The sequence below is a fragment of the Aythya fuligula genome, chromosome 6 (genome assembly GCF_009819795.1).
Source record: "Aythya fuligula isolate bAytFul2 chromosome 6, bAytFul2.pri, whole genome shotgun sequence".
Taxonomy (NCBI): domain Eukaryota; kingdom Metazoa; phylum Chordata; class Aves; order Anseriformes; family Anatidae; genus Aythya; species Aythya fuligula.
In genome coordinates this window covers 1,132,267-1,155,320 of record NC_045564.1, presented here as the reverse complement: position 1 = coordinate 1,155,320, position 23,054 = coordinate 1,132,267, and the positions used below count along the sequence as shown (strand labels likewise).

Below are 23,054 nucleotides of genomic sequence, written 5' to 3'. Positions count from 1 at the left end.
TGTGTATCTCAGAGGTCTGACTCGCAACTGTTGTTTGGTTTCTTTTTTTTTTTTTTTTTTTTTCTTTCACTTGAAGTATTTAAGATTACAGAGAAGAGGCAGAGTTGAGGCAGGATGCTCATCTGTGGAGCACCTAGGTTTCACAACTGAATAGCACCTCCTCGCACCAGCAGCAAGTTGCTGGGATCTGGAGGGGAGTTTAAGAGCTACAAAAGTCACTTACGAAAACTTGGTATCTGTAATGCTGCAATCAGTCAAGTCACCATCGTTATGTTTTATTGCTCAGCAGGGAAATGAATGGTGGGAAGGGATAATGTGTTTTGAGGTTCAGAAGAACATGAATTATATTTACATAAACATCTCTATAATTTATGCACTTGTGGAATGGCCAGAGAAAACTTATTTATTTATTTTTTTATTGTAATTATTCTGCAGGATCCTTCAAACCAAAAATGTGGAAGAAAGAAAACTGTGTCCTTCAGCAGCATGCCATCAGAGAAGAAAATAAGCAGCGCCAGTGACTGTATCAGCTTTATGCAGGCTGGGTGTGAACTGAAGAAAGTTCGTCCAAATTCCCGGATTTATAACCGTTTTTTTACTCTGGATCCTGACCTGCAGGCTCTTCGCTGGGAGCCTTCCAAGAAGGACCTTGAGAAAGCCAAGCTTGATATTTCTGCTATAAAAGAAATCAGACTAGGGAAGAACACAGAAACATTCAGGAATAATGGACTTGCAGATCAGATTTCTGAGGACTGTGCTTTGTCGGTAATTCATGGTGAGAACTATGAGTCCCTCGACCTGGTTGCCAATTCAGCTGATGTGGCCAATATTTGGGTATCAGGATTAAGGTACTTGGTTTCTCGTAGCAAACAACCCCTGGATTTGATGGAAAGCAGCCACAATACCCCACGATTTGCCTGGCTAAAAACTGTATTTGAAGCAGCAGATGTTGATGGTAACGGCATAATGTTAGAAGATACATCTGTGGAGCTAATAAAGAAGCTTAACCCCACCTTAAAGGAATCAAAGATTAGATTGAAATTTAAGGAAATCCAGAAAAGCAAAGAGAAACTGACAACACGAGTAACAAAAGAGGAATTCTGCGAAGCATTCAGCGAACTTTGCACAAGACCTGAAGTTTATTTCTTACTTGTGCAGATATCTAAAAACAAGGAGTACCTAGATGCCAATGATCTCATGTTGTTTTTAGAGGCTGAGCAAGGAGTAACCCACATAACAGAAGAAATGTGTCTAGATATTATACGCAGGTACGAGCTTTCTCAAGAAGGACGATTGAAAGGTTTTCTTGCAATTGATGGATTTACTCAGTATTTGTTGTCCCCAGAATGTGATATTTTTGACCCAGAGCACAAAAAGGTTGTCCAAGACATGACACAGCCTTTGTCCCATTACTACATCAATTCATCCCACAATACATACCTGATAGAAGACCAGCTGAGAGGACCAGCTGATATCAATGGTTACGTAAGAGCTTTAAAGATGAGCTGTCGGAGTATTGAACTAGACATCTGTGATGGCCCAGATAACGAGCCCATTATTTGTAACCGTAACAACATGACATCGCCACTTTCCTTTCGAAGTGTTATTGAGGTGATAAACAAATTGGCCTTCTTTGCTTCAGATTACCCCCTTATTCTCTGCTTGGGGAACCACTGCTCAGTACATCAACAGAAGCTAGTGGTACAGCACATGAAAAGGATCTTTGGAAACAAACTCTACACAGAGACACCTTTATCCTCAGAAGCCTACCTTCCCTCACCTGAGAAACTGAAAATGAAGATCATTGTGAAGGGGAAGAAGCTGCCCTGTGACCAGGATATATTAGAAGGAGAAGTCACAGATGAAGATGAAGAAGCTGAAATATCCCGGAGACTGTCAGAGGACTTCTCAAGGGAACCGAAGCTTATCTGGCTCTGCAAAGAGTTGTCTGACTTGGTGTCTCTATGCAAATCTGTCCAATACAAAGACTTTGAGACATCCATGAAAGCTCAGAATTACTGGGAAATCTGTTCCTTTAGTGAGGCAGAAGCCAGTCGGATTGCAAATGAATACCCTGAAGATTTTGTCAACTACAACAAGAAGTTTCTCTCCAGGGTGTACCCAAGTGCTATGAGGATAGACTCTAGTAACTTAAATCCTCAAGATTTTTGGAACTGTGGTTGCCAGATAGTGGCAATGAACTATCAGACCCCAGGGCCCATGATGGACCTGCACACTGGCTGGTTCCTACAGAACGGGGGATGTGGGTACGTTCTCAGGCCTTCGGTCATGCGTGATGAAGTGTCTTATTTCAGTGCGAATACAAAGGGCATTGTTCCGGGGGTCTCTCCCCAAGTCCTCCATGTCAAAATAATCAGTGGTCAGAATTTCCCAAAGCCCAAGGGTGCATGTGCAAAAGGGGATGTCATAGATCCCTATGTTTGCATAGAAATCCATGGGATTCCTGCAGATTGCACCGAGCAAAGAACTAAAACTGTTCAGCAAAACAGTGATAACCCCATTTTTGATGAGAGCTTTGAGTTCCAGATCAATCTACCGGAGCTGGCCATGATCCGTTTTGTTGTTTTGGATGATGACTACATCGGGGATGAGTTCATAGGCCAGTACACCATCCCGCTGGAGTGCCTGCAGCCCGGATACAGGCACATACCGCTGCGGTCTTTCGTCGGCGATATCATGGAGCACGTTACCCTCTTCGTGCACATTGCAATAACCAATCGCAGCGGAGGCGGAAAGGCCCAAAAGCGCAGCCTCTCCGTGAGAATAGGAAAGAAAGCCAGGGAGTACACCATGCTGAGGAACACCGGTCTCAAGACTATTGATGACATCTTTAAGCTGGCCGTGCATCCGCTCCGAGAGGCCACCGACTTGAGAGAAAACATGCAGGTATGGCCGTCCTGTGCGCTGGCGTGTGCTGGGCGTGGAAGCAGAGATTCCAGTGAAAGCTGCCGGGAGGGCAAACTCGCTGGATCTGGTGAAGCTTCGGGCCCACAGCCATTGTCAGCTTTTAACTGCACATCAGCGGGCTGATAGCTGCGGGTGCTAACTAGCAAGCAGGTGTGGGATTAGGCAAAAATGTTTTAAAAATCGATGTCCCTTCTGAACACACGCTTTGCTGGTTTTATTTGAGGAAACAGAACAGAGGGTACGTTTGTGTCCCCAGGCCTCGGGTCTTAAATAACTTAATTTCCTCGCTGTTCCTGGAAAATGTCAGTAAGCTTTTGTTTTGCTAACTCAGTGAGGCTTATGCTGTTTTTTTTTTTTTGTGTCTTGAGTATAAGAAAGAGTGATGGATGTGTCATTAAGGTCTTGTCTACACCAGAGAAACCCACCGTGCTAAGAGCAGCATATTTCCCTGGGCGCCTGTTGCCACTGTTCACCCAAGGGCTGCAAATGTTTCACCCACACAGCTGGAGGCCACTTGGGCTGTAATTTCCTCCCTGCTAAATAGAGTGCCTGCACAGACACCTCTGACACATCTTGGCTCAGTCGCTCTCCAGGCACATGCAGGTGCTGGCACTCAGCACAGCTCCCCCACCTTGGTGGTCAGCGGGAGCTGATGTTGCAGCATGGCCAAGCCTGACCAGTGCTGGCTTCTGCTCTGGTGGGCGATTGTGCAGCTCTGGTAAGGGTCACCTCAGTTCAGAGGTCCGGGCGCTGCCTAGAAACAAAACTGAGTAGCATTAAACAATGAGTTTTCTCTAATAAATAGCTGAAATCAGCCACAACTATCTCCTTGGTAAAGACACAAAAATGATTCATTTTTCTTTCCAGAAAACAGGAGGAAAACGCATAGCATTTCATTGACCCCACTCTTCTGGACAGAGTCTAAAGCAAATTAAATGTTGGCAGCTGGAGAAGTTTACAAAATGACATAAGTTTTAAATCACTCCCAAAGGAATAGTCTAAGCATATTTTTAAGAATGGGAAACTCTTCCCAGCCTTTCCTTTCCTGCGGGTCTTGAAAGTACCAAGTTTGAACCGCTGACTCCACCTTCTGTCTAGGTCAGGATTATATCTGTGAACTGTAGGAAATGAAATGTTCTTTGACTTTGACTGAGGAATAGCATTAATCTGCCTGCCAAATGAAATTTCAGTACGATGTCTGAAATTTCTTGTTCTTGGGAATGCTCTGTAAAGACACAGTCATTACCTTTAACTGCATGCTAATGTATTTGATTAATGAGAGAAGTCTCTGTTAATTAGCTGGGCATTCTTCTGATGACTTTTTTTCAGGAAGATGTGGGGTAACATTTACAAGGTATGGATTGTTATAATATTGTCTTGCTTAAATTTTGTGTGTCTTGGTCACTCCTGGTATGACTCAAGAGAAGCTCAATTATGAGGGTGAGTCAGCCATCCATCCACTGACTTGATAAATAAATAAATTCTGGCATGTTGGTTTGGTTTGACCTGTATATCCTGTATTGATTTTCTTACATGCGACGTAAGAAGGAGAAAAGAGTGTTTATGTTTCTTTGTGATGTGGAAATGCAAGGCTGAAAACAAAGTGTGTTTTTCCTGCTTGTCTTTCCCATGGGAAATATGAGGTCTGTCAAACTTGTTCTTGCTGGAGGATGATAATGATAGGAGAACGAGGTGATTACAGCATCAAAAGCAATTGGAGTCGGAACAGCTGAGGAGAGAAATAGCATTTTAGGCTGGTGGTTTAATGTGCTGGGGACCAAAGCATGTCCCTATTGGAGCTGGATTTGTAATGCAGAGTAACTGCAGAACTGGCCACTGGGATATCCCCAGCAATGTTGTCTTGTGGACGTCTTGAGCACGCAAAACAAAACTCTGACAATCCTCTGAATGCTAGCCTGACCCTTCTGGCTTCAAGGCATGCCTGTGCTTGTATGTGGGCACACAGTAGAAAGGAGAAGCAGGAAGGCACTGCCTGGGTCTTAGCAGGTGGGTAGCTGATGGCAAGTGGGGATAAGTGCTCAGGTGTTTCTCTTCCTTCCCCCAGAACGCCATGGTGTCCGTCAAAGAGCTGTGCGGGCTCCCGCCCATCGCGAGCCTGAAGCAGTGCATCCTGACCCTGTCCTCGCGGCTGCTGAGCAGCGAGAACACGCCCTCCGTTATCCTCTGCATGAAGGATGCGTTTCCTTACCTAGAGCCTCTGGGTACCATGCCTGACGTGCAGAAAAAGGTCCTGGCTGCATATGACCTGGTAGGTGCTTCCCACTGCTACCCGTGGCCTTCCCCAAGGCTGTGAAAGTGGCCGACTGTTTGCTGGCTTTCACGCACCTTGAAGTTTCTGTGAAGTGAAGGGAGCTGTTCAAACGACTTCAGCTATGCAAAATTGACCTTTTATTGTCCAAATTGCCACACTGAGCTTTTTGTTGTTTATTTTTTTCTTTAAACACAGTTGTGACTAGCACAGGTTGGCACTTGAGGAGGGACTTTGTTTATAAAAATAGCAGCCATTCAGCATGTACCAGCAGCTGTTTGTTGTTGTCCTTGAGAGAAGGCACAAGATTTGTGTGTTTCCTTTTGCTTCCCTCCCCTCAGCAGTGGGCAAGGCCGTCAGACAGGGAGGCGCAGTGTGAGAGTACCCAGGCAAAGCTGAGCCATCCCCCTCCTGACGCCTTTTGGCAGCACCGTAAGTAATGCCTGTGTCCCTGCTAAACCAAGTAAATGGCACTCTTGGAGAGAGAGAACGCCGTTGGAAGAGAAGTTTTAAAATGCTGACTATTTTGTGGGAGGAAGGCAAGGGCAATATGGTATGGAAATACTTGTGAAATATAAAGAGATGAGCTAAGGTAAGTTGAGGCAAATACTGCTGGTCAGCCTTGTGTGCTGAGCACATATATCACAGCTACTTGTGACTGAGTATCAGCTGCATGCGACTTCGATCGGCAGTAGTTGCTCTCACGTTGTGACTCTCAGGTTATTAGACTGCCCCATGACTTCCCATCCTTAGATCCGCATCAACTGATAGAAAGCTGTGTAGTTCTGTGAAACATGACTTAAATAAATCAAAATGCATGTTCAGCGCACCAGCAGTTATTTCCACATCTTGCGTTTGTAAGGAATGAAATGGCAAGTACCTTTGGGGACATCAAATTGCTTCCAGAGACCCTGAAGTGCTGCAAAGAGTGATTGCATCTTTGACCAGCTATTCTGTGTGCCAAATGCTCTCCTCTCCATCTCAGTTTTTGCTGCTATAACACACTCTGCAAGAGAAAATCAGCTGGGAGGAGGGGGAAAAAGGAAACACTAATATAATTAAAAGACATACTAAAATACTCTGAAAAAACTTTGCGTTCCTTCCAGGTAGTTTATCTTACTTGGAGGTAATAAAGCTGTGGTAATAAAATACCAGCTGTACCAATATCAGAAGGAGGATTTGAAGACCTGCCAGCTGCCATGTTTTAGATTTTACTTTTTTGTATGGAGTTGTTACATGGTGTGATGTTTGTTTGAAAGAGCAAATACCACAAAGGTAGGACATTTTTTCATATTGGGAGGCCTGGTTATAGAGATTTAACAAAATGAATGTGCCATCTCTTAACTTTGTAATTATGTACTGAAGAGTTTACATGGGACATTTCAAGGCCTCCTTGTGCTTTATAAAAAAACTTTTCAGTTTTAAATAGGTGAAAGGCCTCTTTTGGATGCAGATAAAAACACTTTTACAAATGGTGTTAGATGGTTGCTTTCAGGTGTGTCTCTGATGGAGGAAGATGTACCTCTAATGTCAGGATCTAGCACAAGGGCTTTAAAACTAGAGTGAAGGGAATTCTTCTGTGCCTTTGTAAAGGCTGATATGAGATGCAGTCCTGGTTAATGAGAACATATTACTTTAAAATATTGTTATTCATGTTGTCTGGCTTGGTCTGCATCTTATTTTTCTAAAACTATTTGCTTCTGAAAAAGCAAATGCCAGATTTAATGAGTGTTTTTGCTTTATCTTGGATATTTTCTTTTTCAGACAGTGTCAGCAGCAGAAGATTGAAATCTATTTTGTCTTCTGTGTATTTAAAAAAAATGAAGTTGCTATCAATTTTAATATTGAGAAAGGACTCCTGCTATGGTATTTGTAGTGACTTGTTATACATGTAATCCAGGGTGTATTTCTTTACTAAGGAAATTGCTGGGATGAAGCTTTTCATGGTCAGTTTGAGTGAGAGGTTAAATCAGGCAGGCAGCATGAGATTCGGCTGGCTTGATGAGTGTGAACTAGAGGACAACAGTGAGCATTGAGGAAGATGTGGGGACAGAAAGAAAAAGGAGGAGTTTAACAGAAAGGGAGATTTTTTTTTGTGCTTTTGTTATCTAGGAAGAAATGCTTGGTAGCAGTGCGAATGAGAGCACGAAGAGATGTTGGTAGAAAGCAATATAAAATATTTTAGGTATGGTTAAAACAAACGAAGAGGATTTACTAAAATTTGGCCTTTCAAGTTGCTGATAAGCATGGCTTCAAGGAACTGGATCTACAGTTGTTCAACTGTTCAACTCAAAGCACGTTTTGGGTGAATAGGCCTGAAAGCAATTTCAAATACATTTAATAGAAAGTATTGATGTTGGCCTCTCTCTTGTATGGATGGTTGTCATTAATTTCTGTTACAATACCATGAAGAAAAGTTTGCCCCTAAATCTCGCAATGGAAAGCTGTTGGCTGCAGATGTGCCTTGCTCGGAGGTCTGAGGGACAAGCAGCTTGGGGCCGGCACCTGTCATTCCCTGCCTCAGAAAGCATCACATATTTGAAACACTTGAAAGTGTCTGCTCTGAATGTCATCTCTGATAAAACAGCCCTAATGTGCTGAATTTTTCCCCCTACTGAAAATTGCCAGCTGACCATATCTTTTTTCTTTTTTTTTTTTCTTTTTTCTTTTTTTTTTTTTTCCAAAATAAATACAAACTCTGTCAGCGTGTTTAATGGGGCATGGGCAGTTCTGACAGCCTGGGCAAATGGAGGTGCAACTACTCAGAGACCTGCCACAGCCATCCTGAAAACAATTAGCTGTCTGTTCCCTTGTGTTCAGCCTTTGTCAGCAGGCAATAGACAAAGATCGCTTTGTGCAGTTTGTTTTTTTTTTTTTTTTTCTCTGGGTAATTAGTTTTACCATTGTGTTCCACCTTAAATATTTTCTCTTCAGAGAGGCCCTATTAGAATAAAATTTAATGTGCTTTGTTTAGGGAACTGAAATGATTTTTCAAAGGCTCTATTTTTTGTTCTTATGGTTACATTGCAGCAGTTTTGTAGAACTCACCTACTGCTGTGTCTCATGGAGGAGGCTTCAGTGATGATACCGCGTTGTAAAGGAGTTTCTGCAGAGAACAGGGAATGGAAGCACTTGAAAATAAGATGGAATATAGGCAATGCACAGAAAACATTCTTGAAAAATCTGTGAACTACCAGAAACATGGTTTAGAACAGTTTATTTCAACTTACATACAGTTTTGGTTATTATCATACATAGTGTAGCATATAATGAATCGATTCCAGTGCTGTCATCCATTCCCCATATACATCCAAGGGTAGTGCAGCATGCCATCTGCAGAGCTGCTCTTGAGACCTTTCCTCTCCACCACGAGAGGACTCTTCTCCTTTGGCTCCACATCACCCATGGCCGGGCATTGGAAGAAGCCCGCTCAGGTGGGGGCAGCACGTGGGATGCACCTTATAACCTGTCGAACCTTGTATTCAGTGATCATGCTGGGGGGGGAATGAAAAGAAAAAAGGAGCTGTCAGTGTGAAGAAAAGGGATGGGGCCCAGCTGCACGTGACAGATGGCAGAATTATTCACTGCAAACACTTACCCTGTGAAGTTAGAATTTTTTTGGTTGAGATTTTTGCATGGACAGATTGTGGTTTCTTATCACACTATATTCATTTGCTGATGCAAGCATGTGTGAACTCAGGGACACTTGTGCAGTTTGCTTGTCAGTTCAGCGTTACCTTTCCTCTGAGATTAAATGCTTGAAGCATTTGAAAATCAAACGTTATAAACAAGTTATAATAAATGTTCCTGTTGTTACCTATTCTTCTGGCTCTTGTGCATGTAGAATTTTTTCTAGCAAAATGAAGGCCTCTTTACAGGAACTGGTTGTGATTATTTTGTAACAGGTAAGGAAAGGCAGCGCTTCTGTTAGTACAGTTGAGGGAAGGCAAGTTGGAGTTAACCTCTCTGCTAATGTAGAGATGGACCGGGGATTTTTGAGAAGTGAAATAGTAGCTGTCACGCTGTTGTAGACACCGAGGTATGTAATGACAGTGATATTTTGACACAGGGATTGGTCCACGCATGCTAGCAGAAGTCTGCAGAGGTGTGTGTAGAGAGGACCTGCTCTTCTGTCTGTTTTCCTTTCAGATTCAGTCCTTGCCTCGATGCAGGCATGACAGTTATTTATTCCCAGGGAGGAAGCCCATTTTCCCAGTTTATGTAAATACAAAATGACTAAATAGATTTTTGGTGAGCTTTTCCACTGAAATCTGTATTTCAACTGGGACAGTGTCATCCCCAAAGGGCCATTTTTCACAATTCTCTGAACAGCTGAAAACAAGGGATATTGCAGAGCATAATGCTCACTGCCAAGAAAGTGTCATAACGCACTGACGTCAAACGCAGTCCGGTACATGGACACTGAATTCATAGCTGCCTTAAAGAGCTTTCTATCCAAAATTGGACATAGACTGGGAAAGCAATTACCCTTTTTCTTTCTCCTTTTCTTGTAATTCTCTCTCTTTTCCCACCACTCTCTCAATTTCTCTCTGAGAGCCACATCCATTAGACCCTTCTAAAATAGGAAAATGGTCACATCAGAACTTCTCTTACAGAATGAGATTCCAGTTGGGTGCTTTAGATGGCCTGATTCAGCACAAGCATGTTGAAAGCTGCCCCCTCCCCCTGTTCCTCCACTGTTTCTGTTGTTTTGTAGAGAACTGGCATTCATGCACCAGGTCACATTCTACAGTGCTCTGACACCATATTTCCCCAGAAATACTTGGAAGCAAAACCATAAAATTAGAGCTTAAAGTAAATTTTCTTCAGTTCCTTTTGCAGAGATTTCCAGCTAATGTAACCATCCCTGATAGCTGTTCCTCTAACTAGGCTGTTGCGGGTAAAGGCTCAGATACAGAAAACTGGCTTGGAGGGCACTGGGACACCGGCAAAGCTTAGTAGGTGGCCAGCATTCCTTCCCATGTCCTGACACCATGGGGACATCCTCTTAACAAGACTTGCTGGCACATGATTAATTGTCTGGCAGTTTCATGTCCCAAATGGCTGCAAGAAATGCTTGATGCTAAAGAGGGAATCCTGCTGAAATTTTCATGAGCTTAATTTGCACTTCAGATGTTTTTCCAGTTGGCTGTGTTTCTGTAGCTTTTTTCTTTTTCTTTCAGTAGCAATAGAAGTGTGATATGGTACTACTTACCAAGACAAAATTCTTCATTGTCTAAAGCAGGCATAAGAGACTGGGACAACAGCAAAGAGGAGACACCTCAGTGGGAAGCTCCTATTGGATTTTTTTTTTAATATGTTTTGTTGGTTTCTGTTCTAAACTTTGGAATATTTATGAGAAGATTCTTTGAACTGTCCTTTCTGTATCATTTATCTTCCCAGCAGGAGCAGTACTTTAATTTGCCACCAGGAGCTTTCCTTGTTTTGTTTTGTTTTTTTTTTTTTTTTTGTGGTGAGACTGCTGTGTTAATTTTCTCTCCCCTTTTAAATTTGTAGAATAGCTTCTAGTAAAAGGAAGAAATTGGTTTCTAGCACAGGAGTTCATTAAAGTAAAAAATAATAACATTTTTTGTTCATTTTGTATTGATCTTGTGATTAAACTGTCTTTAGTACACACAAGCAGTAAGTCTTAATTTCTTGTGAGTTAAAAAACGACATCTTCAGTGTTAAAAATATTTTATATTTCACTTAAAAATTATTTATTTATCAGGATCCCAAATGGCATTGACTAGGACACCTCCTGTTTTTTGAAAGCCTCTCACCAATGACATTAAAAACCAGCCTGATGGGTTCCAGGAAGAAGACTGGGACTTAAAAAACTGCCTGGAGAGCACCACTCAGCAGTAGCCTTAGCAGAGTGAAGGTGTATGGAAAATCAGGATGCAAAGAGTGCTCATTCTTCGCATCTGAGACATGTTGCTGGATTTCATAATATTGCTGGCAAGACTGGGCTTGAAAATCTGGGACTGTTGTGTGATTTATGGCGTTACCTTCCCAGAAGAAAATCTCACATCCCTCCCCGTTATGTTTAGAGCTTCTGGTTCTTGTCTTGGCACCACAAATAGAAGTAGGTGACATCCACAAGCAGGGCTTTGGATTTGATACCAACTGGAAAAGCTGGGAGCATTCAGACTGGGAGATGGTGGAGTCATTTGAGAACCGGTGCCAAAAAAAAACAACACCATACCAACCCTGTGTATCTAGATGCCATATCACAGGGCTGTGTGCCAGAGCTGATGACATGATCAGAGCATCTCCCAGGGCCCAAATGGAGGTCCCTGTAGCCAGCGTGCTGCATCTCCGGACAGCATCCTCTGCTGCAGCTGGGAAACCTGCTGAAACTGCTGTCTGCTCTCCAGTGTCTAGCACAAGGGGACACGGGATGCCAGCTGACCAGCTGAGGCTCTCACCTGCTTTCACCTGTGTGAGGCTGAGTAGTGACCAACTGTTAGCATTAATTCCAGTAAGCAGTTACCAGTAACAGCTTCTTAGCTGGTCGTACAGTGCTAACTCAGTAAATATCCCGTAAGGGATATCTACCTTGCGTGTAAGTGAAAGCGTACGAGGGGAAGGAGGAGGGAGTAGATTTTTAGTTAGAGTTTGACTGGTTTTTGATTTTTTTTTTTTTTATGAGGGTATCAGTTGTGTTCCCAGGATTTGAAGAACATCTACTGTGGCAGGCTTAAAGAAACAAAAAAAATACAAAAACAAACAAACAAACAAAAGCTCCATGCTGTGATTTTATTCTTGGAAAGCAGCTACTTGCCTGTAGTACTCTTATCTGTATGAATCCATCTCTGATTCTTCGGAGTGAACATCCTTGCTTCATCCACAACAACTTGTCATTGCAATCGTTAACAGTGGAGCTAGGAAGTGTGATCTCTGACCAGCTAAAAATGTGCACCTGATTCTTGTTGGGAGCAGAAATACTGGGTACTGCGCGCAGCGTTACTGCACCTGGGAAAGACACTATAGGCCTGCCAAAGTCTTGTATCAGAGTACACCCAGGATGTGTTATTTCTACCTAATGCATACATCCTAAAGAAACTTCTGAGAACAAACATCTGGTGGTGAAATAAAGGCATTATTTAACCCCAGATGCTGAGCCACGAGACTCTGAAATAACTCTCCGGATTTATCATGAGATAAAAGCAGCTTATTTTAGTCAAGAGTGCTGCTGTGTGAGAAGATAGAAGCGAGTTAAATTCTGCTGTATAATCTGGTTTTAACTGCTCTTGCTGAGGGGAGAGCAGTGAGACTTTGTCAGCATCAAAGGAGCGGAGGGCTGCTCTACCTGCTCTGCAGTAAAGGAAAATTGACATCCTGTTGCTACTTCTCTCTTAAAAGCAAACATAACACCTTCATGTTTGATAATCCAAAGACAACTGCATCAGAAACTCCTGGGAATGAGTCCAGTAGTTGGAAGAAGACATGGTCAAAGTCATTTGTACCAAATTGCACATAAAACTCATGATTCTCAAACTTTTGTGTGTGTGTGTGTGTGTGGCATAAATGTGACTCTTGTAAACCAAGTTTGTAGTGACTGGCTGGTGGGGGGGGGGGGTTCTCGCTCCCTGTGCTGTTCAGACCAACTGCAGAACTTTTATCTGGCAGCCGAACAGCTCCTTCAACACAACATGACTACGTGCTGCAGCATGGAACAGCCAGAGGCTGGGTAGAAATTGTCATTTCTTTCTAGATGTCAAGCAAAAACATCCAAGAGAAGAAGTCAACATGATGCACAGACAAGCAAGTATTAAAGAGTGAAAGGCAAAGGATACTATCTAAAGTAATTTACGTCTCAGGTATATCCACCAGGCGTCTTCTGTTGAAAAATAATTTTGCACTCTATAGATGTGTCAGACCTTTTTCTTTCTTTATGTTTGTGAATCTGGTAATGGATTTTATTTTTTTTTCATGTTCTTGTTTATGTCAAAGTGAAGGCATAGGTGTTTTTTATTAAATTAAGCCTATCTTAATAGTTTTGATTAGTGACAGAGATGGCAGAAGCAGAAAAATTTGGCTCTGAATTTCTCCAGAAGTTTGGGTGTGACATGGGGAAATGTCTCCTCCCTTGTATCTAATTAAAACAATAAGAAATGCTAATATGCAAGTGTTAGCTTAGTACTTTTATACCGTCTTCCACCAAAATTGTTGCAATTGACTGGTTGTGTTCTCATACTTAGTACATTTGAAAGTAGGAATGATTTTAAAAGTTGTAACATTTTGTCAAAGCTTTCAGATGGTGGCTTCTGTAATTTCAGGATATAAAGTTAGGCAGTATTCTTTCATGCTGCCTGGATTTGATTGAGTTTTGCAATGTAGGTCCCAGGAGAGCAAGATTATTCTCAGACATAGTTTGCTATACAGCATGTTCTTTCCTTCTGTAACAGATGTACATGTATGTGCCGCCTTCTGCAATTTCACAGAATATAGCATTGAAACAATTTGTTTGTTTGTCTGGGCTTCTGCAGGGCTTTGGGAGGATTGTTAACAGCAAAGGAGAAAAGCAGTTGCAAGAAGGGAGGCTCAGGAAACTTGTCCCATAATGGGTATTTTGTCTGTGTTTCTCTTAGTGGTGTACTCTGGGAAGCCGCATAGATAGGGGTATCTGAAACGTGTGAGCATTCTTGGTGAAACTACCTGCCTTTTTTTTTCCCTTTTAAACTTCAGCAGCAGTGTTCAGATGCTGAAAGCTATAGAATTTAGATTAGAATTTCTCCCAAGGGAACCTCAAGAAACACTGAAGCTTTTTGAACCACCGTAGTGCATAAAGATGCGCACAGGCTTAAGTATCTCTTGAAATCAGTTCTATTCATGGCTTGGTAACATTTTTCATAGCAACTTCTGTTGAGCAAAGTATTTATTTCTCCTTGCATTTCAATAAAAGCACTGATTATGAAGGGCTTGGTTTCACATAGAATGAGTGTTGTTTGTCTCCTAACTCTGCTTACTCCTGAAATCACTTCATGTTATTGACAGAGGTGTCTCACTGATGTGAAACAGCTGTTCTTTGATTTCTGGAACAAAGATCTTCTGAGCAACTGTCTCTTAGCCTGATGTAGATCTAGGGGACCTGATATGAAGCAATGATCCAAACGTTATAGTGCTGTTTGCAGAACAGAGCTCTTCTTGAGTTTTACCCTTGTTGTACCTTTCTGTGGACGAGATGTTGCAGGAAACCATGGTAATGAAGTTGTTTTTCATTTATTTTCTGACAGATGATTCAAGAGAGCAGGGTTCTTATCGAGACGGCAGACATCACTCATGACAAGATCGTTCAGTGTCAGAAAGCAGGTAATTCTCCTCTAATGTGCAGTTCTGGATAGGAGATGGGAAACAACGTGCCATCACTTTCTTAGTTTGAGACTTGAGCATCATCTTTCACCTGATATTTAAGTGAGTATCCTCATCTTTCCGTAGCAGACTCCACCCTCCTGAAGGCTCATCTTCCAGCAGCAGTGGAGGTGTAGGATCAGAGAGAAATCCTCAGTTTTCACCTCAAGTCTATTTCTCTATCTGTTTTACAGCTCTGAAATGTCTGACAGCATTTAAATAAGTCAAATGAACTAGAAAGGAATTCAATTAAAATGAGGGAGTGGGAAGGTATGCTGCCTTTACTGAGCTCTGTTCTCTGCCATAGTTACTGTCTTAAACACAAAGGCTCTGAAACCTACTGAACCAAGCTCTCTTGCCTACCTTTACTTAATTTTGCCATTTCGAGTTGATTTTGAGCTTGGAAACAAACATGCACCAATATAATCCCTTCATGTCACAATGAATCTGTGTGGCTATGCATTATGTATTTTAGTTACATGGGCACAAGGAGGTGTAAGTAGACTTAAGGCAAATCATATTTTGCTGGTGTATGATATTGGATGTCTCTGCCTGAATTAGAGCTGTCTTGTGTGCATCAGTAGAAAGGGAGAAGATGATTTCAGAAGTGGCTGCCTGTATGCTCTGCCACGGGTTCACACTCTGTTTGCAGGATGGTCAAAATGTCTGCGATTCGCAGTTCAGCTTACTCATGCAAACCTTCTTCATCACTTGTTCAGGACAGTAAGCCAGACTCCAAACTGGGACGTTTCCTGTAGTTTCTGCTGATACACAAAAATAAACCCTGCTTGAGAGATAAGAGTCCACATTTGGTGGTAGTAAGATCTTAATCCTCTACAGCTAAACCCGTCAGCTTTCATATATCAGAAACCATGCAGAATAAATCCTTGCAGTGTATTTCTATTACGAGTTTACAATGCTGAAATAAAATCTGTTTTTAGTCTAGTTGTACAGCTGCACCTTTTGTAATCTACAGCAAGCCTCAAAGGTCAGGAATGCAAACACTTGCTACTGTATTTAATTTGTGATCTCAGAAAAGTCTTCTGGGACCACAACAATCATAAATACTGTTTTATTCCAATAGGCATTTTTGGATTTGGCAAGTGACAGAGGCTACAGCCATTTGTTTCTATTAAACATAAATAATGAATGAAACTGATGCTTTATAGTAAATTCCTTAATTCACCTTTTTAATTAGAAGAAACTAGGAAACTATTTCAGTAATAGCATTTAACTGATTTTTAATGTGGTACAAGAGCAGGGTGGAACCCAGTCTGCTCTTGGAAATTCAGAGCTCTGGAGCCACGGTCAGAGCTGTGGTAGGAAAGGGAGGAGAGGCGAGCACATTTGTCTTTCCGCATTTCATGGGCCTCATCTTGGGTTGTGCCTTGGCTCCTCCTGTGTATCTGCACAAACAGCATAACTCTCCTCAGCACAAAGCCTTCAACAGGTACAGAGGGTTTAGGAAATGGGACAGTGACCAGAAAATACAGCACTGATGGTCTTTCTAGCTGCTATAACTTAGAGCAGCACCAAATTATGCAGACCCTCAGGAATATCAGAGCTGTACCCACCCAGCTCTGTGCAAAGAGAGAAGGACCTGTGAAGTCCTTGTGAGCTGGGGGTTGATAACGTGGGCAGAGAACACGACACAGGACTGTATCATGGAACAGCTCGGCTTGGAAGGGACCTTAAAGATCATCTGGTTCCAACCCCCTGCCATGGGCAGGGGTACCACACACTAGATCAGGCTGCCCAGGGCCTCGTCCAACCTGGCCTTGACCCCCTCCAGGGATGGGGCATCCACAGCTTCTCTGGGCAAGAAGCATATCACCAGGCTATGTCCAACGTTGAATGCAATTCCTTTCTCCTTCCTTCCCCCAGCAAAAAGATTAATTTATTTATTCTCTTTACTGTTGTATCTCCTTGTTAATTTCTTTGTTCTCATTACTGTTGTATCTCCTTGTACTTCTGCTGGTTTTGCTTTGTTAGCCTTAAAATATTTCTGATTGAGAAGGGTGGAGAGAGATGCAGTGCTCATATAAAACCTCAGGATTTAAGACAGAGGAAAGGAGCAGGAGAGAGAGAATTGATCCCTCGCAGTGCTTGATTGCTGATTAGTTTGTTGCAAATGTTACCCAGGCAAATTGTCCAAAGAAAGTTTTAAATGTGGCAAGATGAAGCACTCATAAGTTTAGAGATGTCAGAGATACAATTGCCAGTGACATTGTTCTTCACCTCAGCCCAGTCCTACTCCTCTTGGACACGCGTTCCTACCTGACCTCTGCTTCACAGCCCAGCCTGTTTTGGTCCCTGCTCCCTGTGCTACAAGACCCTCTCTGCTCCCCCAGATGACTTCTCAGGCTGCTGAGTTTACGTTTTTTTGTTTGTTTGTTTGTTTTCATGTATGCTTTTGGCCCAATGCATTAGCAGAATGGAGGACTGAACTGCTATATGCTTTAATTGGTGCTCCTTTCCACAGCCTGATGAATGTTAGTAACTGTCTCTCTCTTGGGCAGCATTATTTCCAGTTTACAGGTGGGAAAGTGAAATCTGGGAAGGGGGAAAAACAAAGTATGCTACATAAAGGCAGGACTGCCCAAGTGGAACTGAGCACTGTTGGCCTTTGTATTTCTTCAGAGGACAAAGCAAGTCACTTGGAGGTTTTCTTTCACTTACTCGAGTGAAATTATTTGAGTCAGTTGGCACAAGGCAGCTTGCAGGGGAATCTTTCTTGAGGTGCAGTTATTTAGACTGTTTTCCAAAGGAGGTGTTGCAGGAACTCTGTTACCTTAGATATGCAAAACTTGTGAGCAAGCGAAGTTTTGGAGAATAAGCAGTACGTGTAGATGAACCTTACGTTGTGTGAGGTTGAACGCCCTCAGTGTTTCTCAGGCAGTGGCTCAGCTGCCTCCAGATTCAGTGCAAGGCAGAAGGAAGCCTATTGTCAGTCTTCCAGGAGAGCTTTGGGCAAGCTTACTTGCAGGCTGCCTTGGAGTATCAGAAGGCTGACTCCTTCAGTCACCCTGCTAAAATAGCCCCTCGGTGCTCCATGCAGGTGTTCTCTGTCAGGTGCCGATGGGGGTTTCTTTGATGTAATTTCAGTGAAGCCTGAACTTGTGAGTGACATTTGCCTCAAAACAACAGGGGAGGGAGAGCTATGAAACAACTGGAGATTGAACTCGGTTTGTTCAGCTGGGATGGGCTTCAGATATTTTGGAGTGATTTAGTGCCAATTTGGCCTTTGTAAGGTACAAATTAAGGGAACACAACCAGCTCTCTCTCCATTTTGTCTTTTCATCCACAGCAGCCTTGGAGAAATGTTTGCATACACTGCAAATCTCACAGAATTGGTGAGCTAATTGGGCTCGTTAAGGTTTTTTATCTGATCCCAGATTCTCAAGTTCTTGTATCCAGCAAAGGATTTGCAGACGTTTGCTACAAAACTAGCAATGAAATGTTGCCAATTCCCAGGTCTATGTTTGGAAGTCTCAGCTCGACAGGCTGCAGGAATACCAATCTTGTGATTAGCAGTGTGCGTTCGTGAAATAATTTGTCACTGTGGAGTACAAGGGTTTTTCTATATGCCAGTGATTATGATTAATGAGGAGCTGTGCACCTGAGTCTGTATTTGCCGTGCTGCACAGGTATCTTTCCTGTCTGCCAGACTGCCTCCCAAGGTACATCTGTTGAAGGATAGTGACAAGTGATTGCCTTTTTTCATGATACTTCCAGCAAAGCAGACTACAATCAGAAGTGCTGGAGTGGTGTTCGTGTGGGGAGCAGGCATGTGCCTGTGTAGGACCCTGGCACTGGAAAGGAGAGCCAAATACAGAATTGGAGGCAGAGCTGCAAGGCTGCACATAACACTTAAATAGAAGGGAGATGCTCTCTAGGGTGGGATCATGACAGGGAAGAGGGGGGAACACAGAAAGAGGATGTAGGAAATATCAGCTGCAAGGGCGAAAATGCTTGCTGAACATTTTATGGGGGTAATCAATCATACAGAGGGTGATGTAGCGATCTGTTTTTTAGGGATGGAATTCCATGAAGAGCTCCATAACCTCGGCACAAAGGAAGGCTTGAAAGGAAGAAAATTAAGCAAAGCCATTGAAAGCTTTGCATGGAATATCACAGTGCTGAAGGTAAGCACAGAAAGCACCGCCTTGTGTCTCGTATTAACTTTATAAGCACATCCTTGCTCTTTTTAGCTTATCTCTTGGTACTGTGTTATTAACACTGGAGACATGTTTTGTTTAAATGGGAAGTATAAATTACCCCCCAACTATTAAGATTTATCAAATACATCTAATTACAACTGTGGTTTGGAAGCTGTGGAAGGGAATTTATCTAAGCCTGCATAAAAGAGGGATAGCTCATTAGTTTGTATGCTCAGAGACCTGGTCTCAGTTGCCTGTTCTGCTTCACACAATGTGTGAATGTGACGTGTCTGAGGTCACTGGGTCTCAGACACTTGATTTGTAATATGAAGACACAGGTATCTCCTGGGGAAAGAGAGGGAAAGGGGGCAGGCTGTCATGAAAGTACACACAACAAATACTACAGATCCTGCAGGTGTCAGGGGTGTGCTTTGAAAGTGGAGCACCATCCAAATGGCTAAAGGAGCCGCTCTCCATCTTGGCTGCGTGGTGACACGCTGTGTAGTGAGCACCTCAGTCGGGCTTTAGCTCCTCCTGGTTCAGCACCGATCAGCCAGAGATTGCCATGGCAGCTGTATGTCTGACCTTGCGTAAAGTTGTCCAGGAACAGCCCAACGTGGAAAGAAGTGAGGAGCTGGTACAGCCCCAGCAGATGGCAAGGAGAGGACCTGAGCCAAGCATTCAGGTCATTAGCATTCAGGTCACATTTTGTTTCACAGCCTCATTTTCCACCTTGCTCTGATAGATCACACGTTGCTCACCGATGTCCCATGGCTCTCTCCCAGCTGCTTCCTCCCTCCAGCTGCCATTTAAGCAGGTTGCCTTGTCTGTGGCCCTCTGTCGCCTTTCCTGCACTGGAATCCCAGGGCAGGCCAGCTATGAGAGGGAATTTTTACAAGATTGCTAATCAAATATATACCAAAACACAATGTGCAACAGCAGTAGTGAAATCAGCGGGAGGTGGCATGCTTCAGCCTCATGGAGACAGAAAGAGCACTAGCAAAAAAGAGTTGGGAATGAAGAGGAACAAAAATGGATGGGAGAGGCTGTTGGTGGTGGGGAAGGGTTAGAAGAATTGGGGGACACCTGGAGTTCCTTGTGTACCTTGATTCAGTGTGAGAGAGGGAGGGAAAGAAAGTAACGGAGTCAGCACAGGCTCCGTTAATAAGACCTCCGATGAAGAGAAAAGGCAACCAATTCAAACATGATGGAAGAGACTGACCTTCTCCACACAGCATAATTAAGGTGAGTAGTTAAAGAGGACGAAAAAAATAAAAATGTAATAGGCAGTTCTGTACATTACTCTGAATGCCTTTAGCTGTGTTAAGTAAAATAAATGCTTCATGCTCAGAGTCAACATAAACACAGCTGGGGTTGGTCTAAACTTTTAAATTTTTAGATGAGAAAAATTAAATTTTTCAAATGAGAAGTTCAGACCTCTGAGGGTGATCTGTGATTAATGAAGATATGAGTAGGGTATTAGAGAAACATTTCCCATGAAAAATAATTGCTGCCTAACACACACTGCCACAATCAGTGTTATGAACATTTAGTCAAGGTCAAAGAATAATTGATGTGTCATTTCTAAGCCACAGCTTCTTGGGTATTTTTTTGGTTTTTGTTTGTTTGTTTTACTTGTATATTGAAATGCCAACAGTGTATGTTGCAACTATCCTCTTGTACAAAAGTGGATGAAACACCTTTTCATTCTGACTGAAGTCCAATTCAGCACTGACAGTAGGCAAAGGAGAACCACTTTGTACTTCAGGTGTCTGATATGAGGCAGTTGGTCACCATTCTTTTTTTTTGTTTTTTTCTCCTCTTCAAGAATATTGTATTTCAGTGACCCTACCCCTAACAAACCTATTTGCTGGTTACAACTGCATCTTGTATTTGGCACTGGCTCTCCCCAGTGTGCTGGTGAGAGCTCCCCAGGAGGGTGTGGTGAGGAGAAATCAGCAACCCTTCCCCACTCAAACCCGGTGCCTGATCTCAGGATGGTTGGGTTAAACCACAACAGTTGCATATACATTTCACTAGCATAGCGATGTAAGAAAAGAAAAAAGTGCCTGCAACATTTAGGAAATGCATCAGCTGCTTCACACTGGGTGAGGTGAGAGAAAGGCAAAACAACTCCAGGAGAAAGCTTCTTTGTGTGCTTGGGGTCGTTGGAGGCAGCTACGTCATGCAGCAGTAGTCAGCTTTGCTTGCAAGTTCGTGTGAGGTGCCCATGAGCAATAGCAGGTATTGTGTTTTGCTCGTGCCTGCCAGATGATTAATAGTCTTTTCCTAGGCTGGTGAAGCAAAAGCATATTTAATGAATGTATTTATTTATAAATATTCATTGCAATAGGTAAGTTTTGAATACAAAGAATGGATGCAATAAAAAAAATTGCTTCTGGCAAAATCATTAAATAGTAACAGTGTAAGATTAAAGTATATTTTATAAAAAACACAACTGTGGGCATTCTTCATGTTTAAAAATCCCCTGGGGTACTTTTATGAGGTGTGTAATGAGAACGAATCAAAACAATATGTTTTTTTTTCCTTAGTTTATATAATGTAATTACATATTAGTAATACTCACCAGAAGGACAAACTATTTGCCAGAACATAAAAATGTTAGTAAAACAGGGAAGCTACAACTCGCTGACAGTCAAACAAGTCAACTTTGACACATATTATTAAAATGGTACGTCTTTTTGTATGTTCCATGTAAAATAGTGTCAGACATCCCGTTAGTAATACTGAGAGGCACAACGTAATTAAAGTAGACAGAAGAATCATGTTCTTATAGCAAAATCAGTTGCTAGGATCCTAAGTGTAGGCTTGCTTTTGTTGTTATTTCTATTTCCATGCACCTCTGTTTCGGTGCCTCCATTTTTCTTTCTGAGTTTAAGTTCCACTAACATGCAAATGTGGCAAGAAGCATTTGATTTGCCACCGGAGGCAAGCCCCCATGCTAGGAACTACTTGTTTCATCCTGATGGATACAGTAAAACTGCTCTATGGGGGTCTGCTTGGCAAGTAAGCCGAGCAAGGTTCACGTGAGGTTCGGGTTTATTGCTCTCATGTGGATGTGCTTTGTCTGTCCGCAAACATGTCTTCCTGGGCTATCTGTGCTTTGGTAGATCAGCAGATACCAAGTGCAGTAACAGTGCCACCAAATACTTGGCCGCATGTTGATGGTAAATATCTAGTTAGTATACCTACATACGGACTTATTTATAGACAAAACACGGAAAGAAAAAGTGGCATTTACTGCTTTGATCTACTGAAGGAGAAAAAAAACACAAAGGTTTGTGTCTAGTCTTTGCTCTGAAATGCATTCATGTTTTTAAAACCTTTTTGCTTCCCATGATAACATTTTGCTTCTAGTGCCATAAGTGTGTTCTGTGTGATTAGGACTCCCAACTATTATTGTGTGCTGTTTGTCACACTGCCAGGCAACAGGACATCAAGAGGTTAATTTCAGAGATCTTTTCATCACCTGTCCATCAGTGTATCTGCTAATTAACTTGCATTTAAATTAGTGCTGATTAGATATATAAAGAGAGGTTGCTGAATGCAGAAGGCATGCAATTATTAAATTGCAAATGCAATTCACTCTGAGGGAGAAATCTGCAATTTTATGACATAGTCATCAGCAACGCTAGCTCTGGTATAGTGTTGTTACGGAGCAAAACTGTGCATTAATAGTGATTCTGGATGATGATGTCCACAAATGACCTGTTTCTTCATCAGAGTCATTTGTGACAGCCTTTTGCTGCTTGAGAGATGTGCAGCATTCAGACCTCTCACTTGGGTGGTGGAGACTCAGATCACTCTTGTGATCTTGTCACTCCAAGAACCTTGAGGCTTCTTGGAAATAAAGACTGTGAAAGGACCTAGTTCTTCCAAAGGATCAGCAGCATCTCTCTGCATGGTGCCACTGTGCCCAAGGATGTTCTTGCACAATAATCACTGTCAGATACATTGCTTTTCTTCCTAAAGAAAATTGACTCCAAGAGGCTTCTTGGAGTGACAAAAGCCCGATTTCTGAAGGATGTACATACAGACAGGCGTATACTTATCTAGCTTCACCTAATCTGAGCTGAATTTTGCATCACTAAGAAGGTGTCAATTTTCTTTAGGAAGAAAAACAATGTATCTGACAGTGATTATTGTGCAAGAACATCCTTGGGCACAGTGGCACCATGCAGAGAGATGCTGCTGATCCTTTGGAAGAACTAGGTCCTTTCACAGTCTTTATTTAAAGATTATTATATTACAGTATGGCACTGTTTTTGATGTATACTGCACAGTACTCTAAAGCCATCTGGTAAGTAGGATTTGCTTGT

At 42.4% G+C, this 23,054-nt stretch overlaps 1 protein-coding gene across 1 annotated transcript in view; it reads left to right on the top strand.

Annotated features, from left to right (window-relative positions):
- Positions 1-448: 448 nt before the first annotated feature.
- The window catches only part of PLCL1 (phospholipase C like 1 (inactive)), a 43,507-nt gene continuing 20,901 nt past the window's right edge, over positions 449-23,054 (top strand). The window contains exons 1-4 of the mRNA XM_032190418.1: positions 449-2,907; positions 4,994-5,197; positions 14,440-14,515; positions 18,590-18,699. Of these exons, the coding sequence (XP_032046309.1) occupies positions 487-2,907; positions 4,994-5,197; positions 14,440-14,515; positions 18,590-18,699 (2,811 nt within the window). The 5' untranslated portion in view covers positions 449-486. The remainder of the gene's footprint in view (positions 2,908-4,993; positions 5,198-14,439; positions 14,516-18,589; positions 18,700-23,054) is intronic.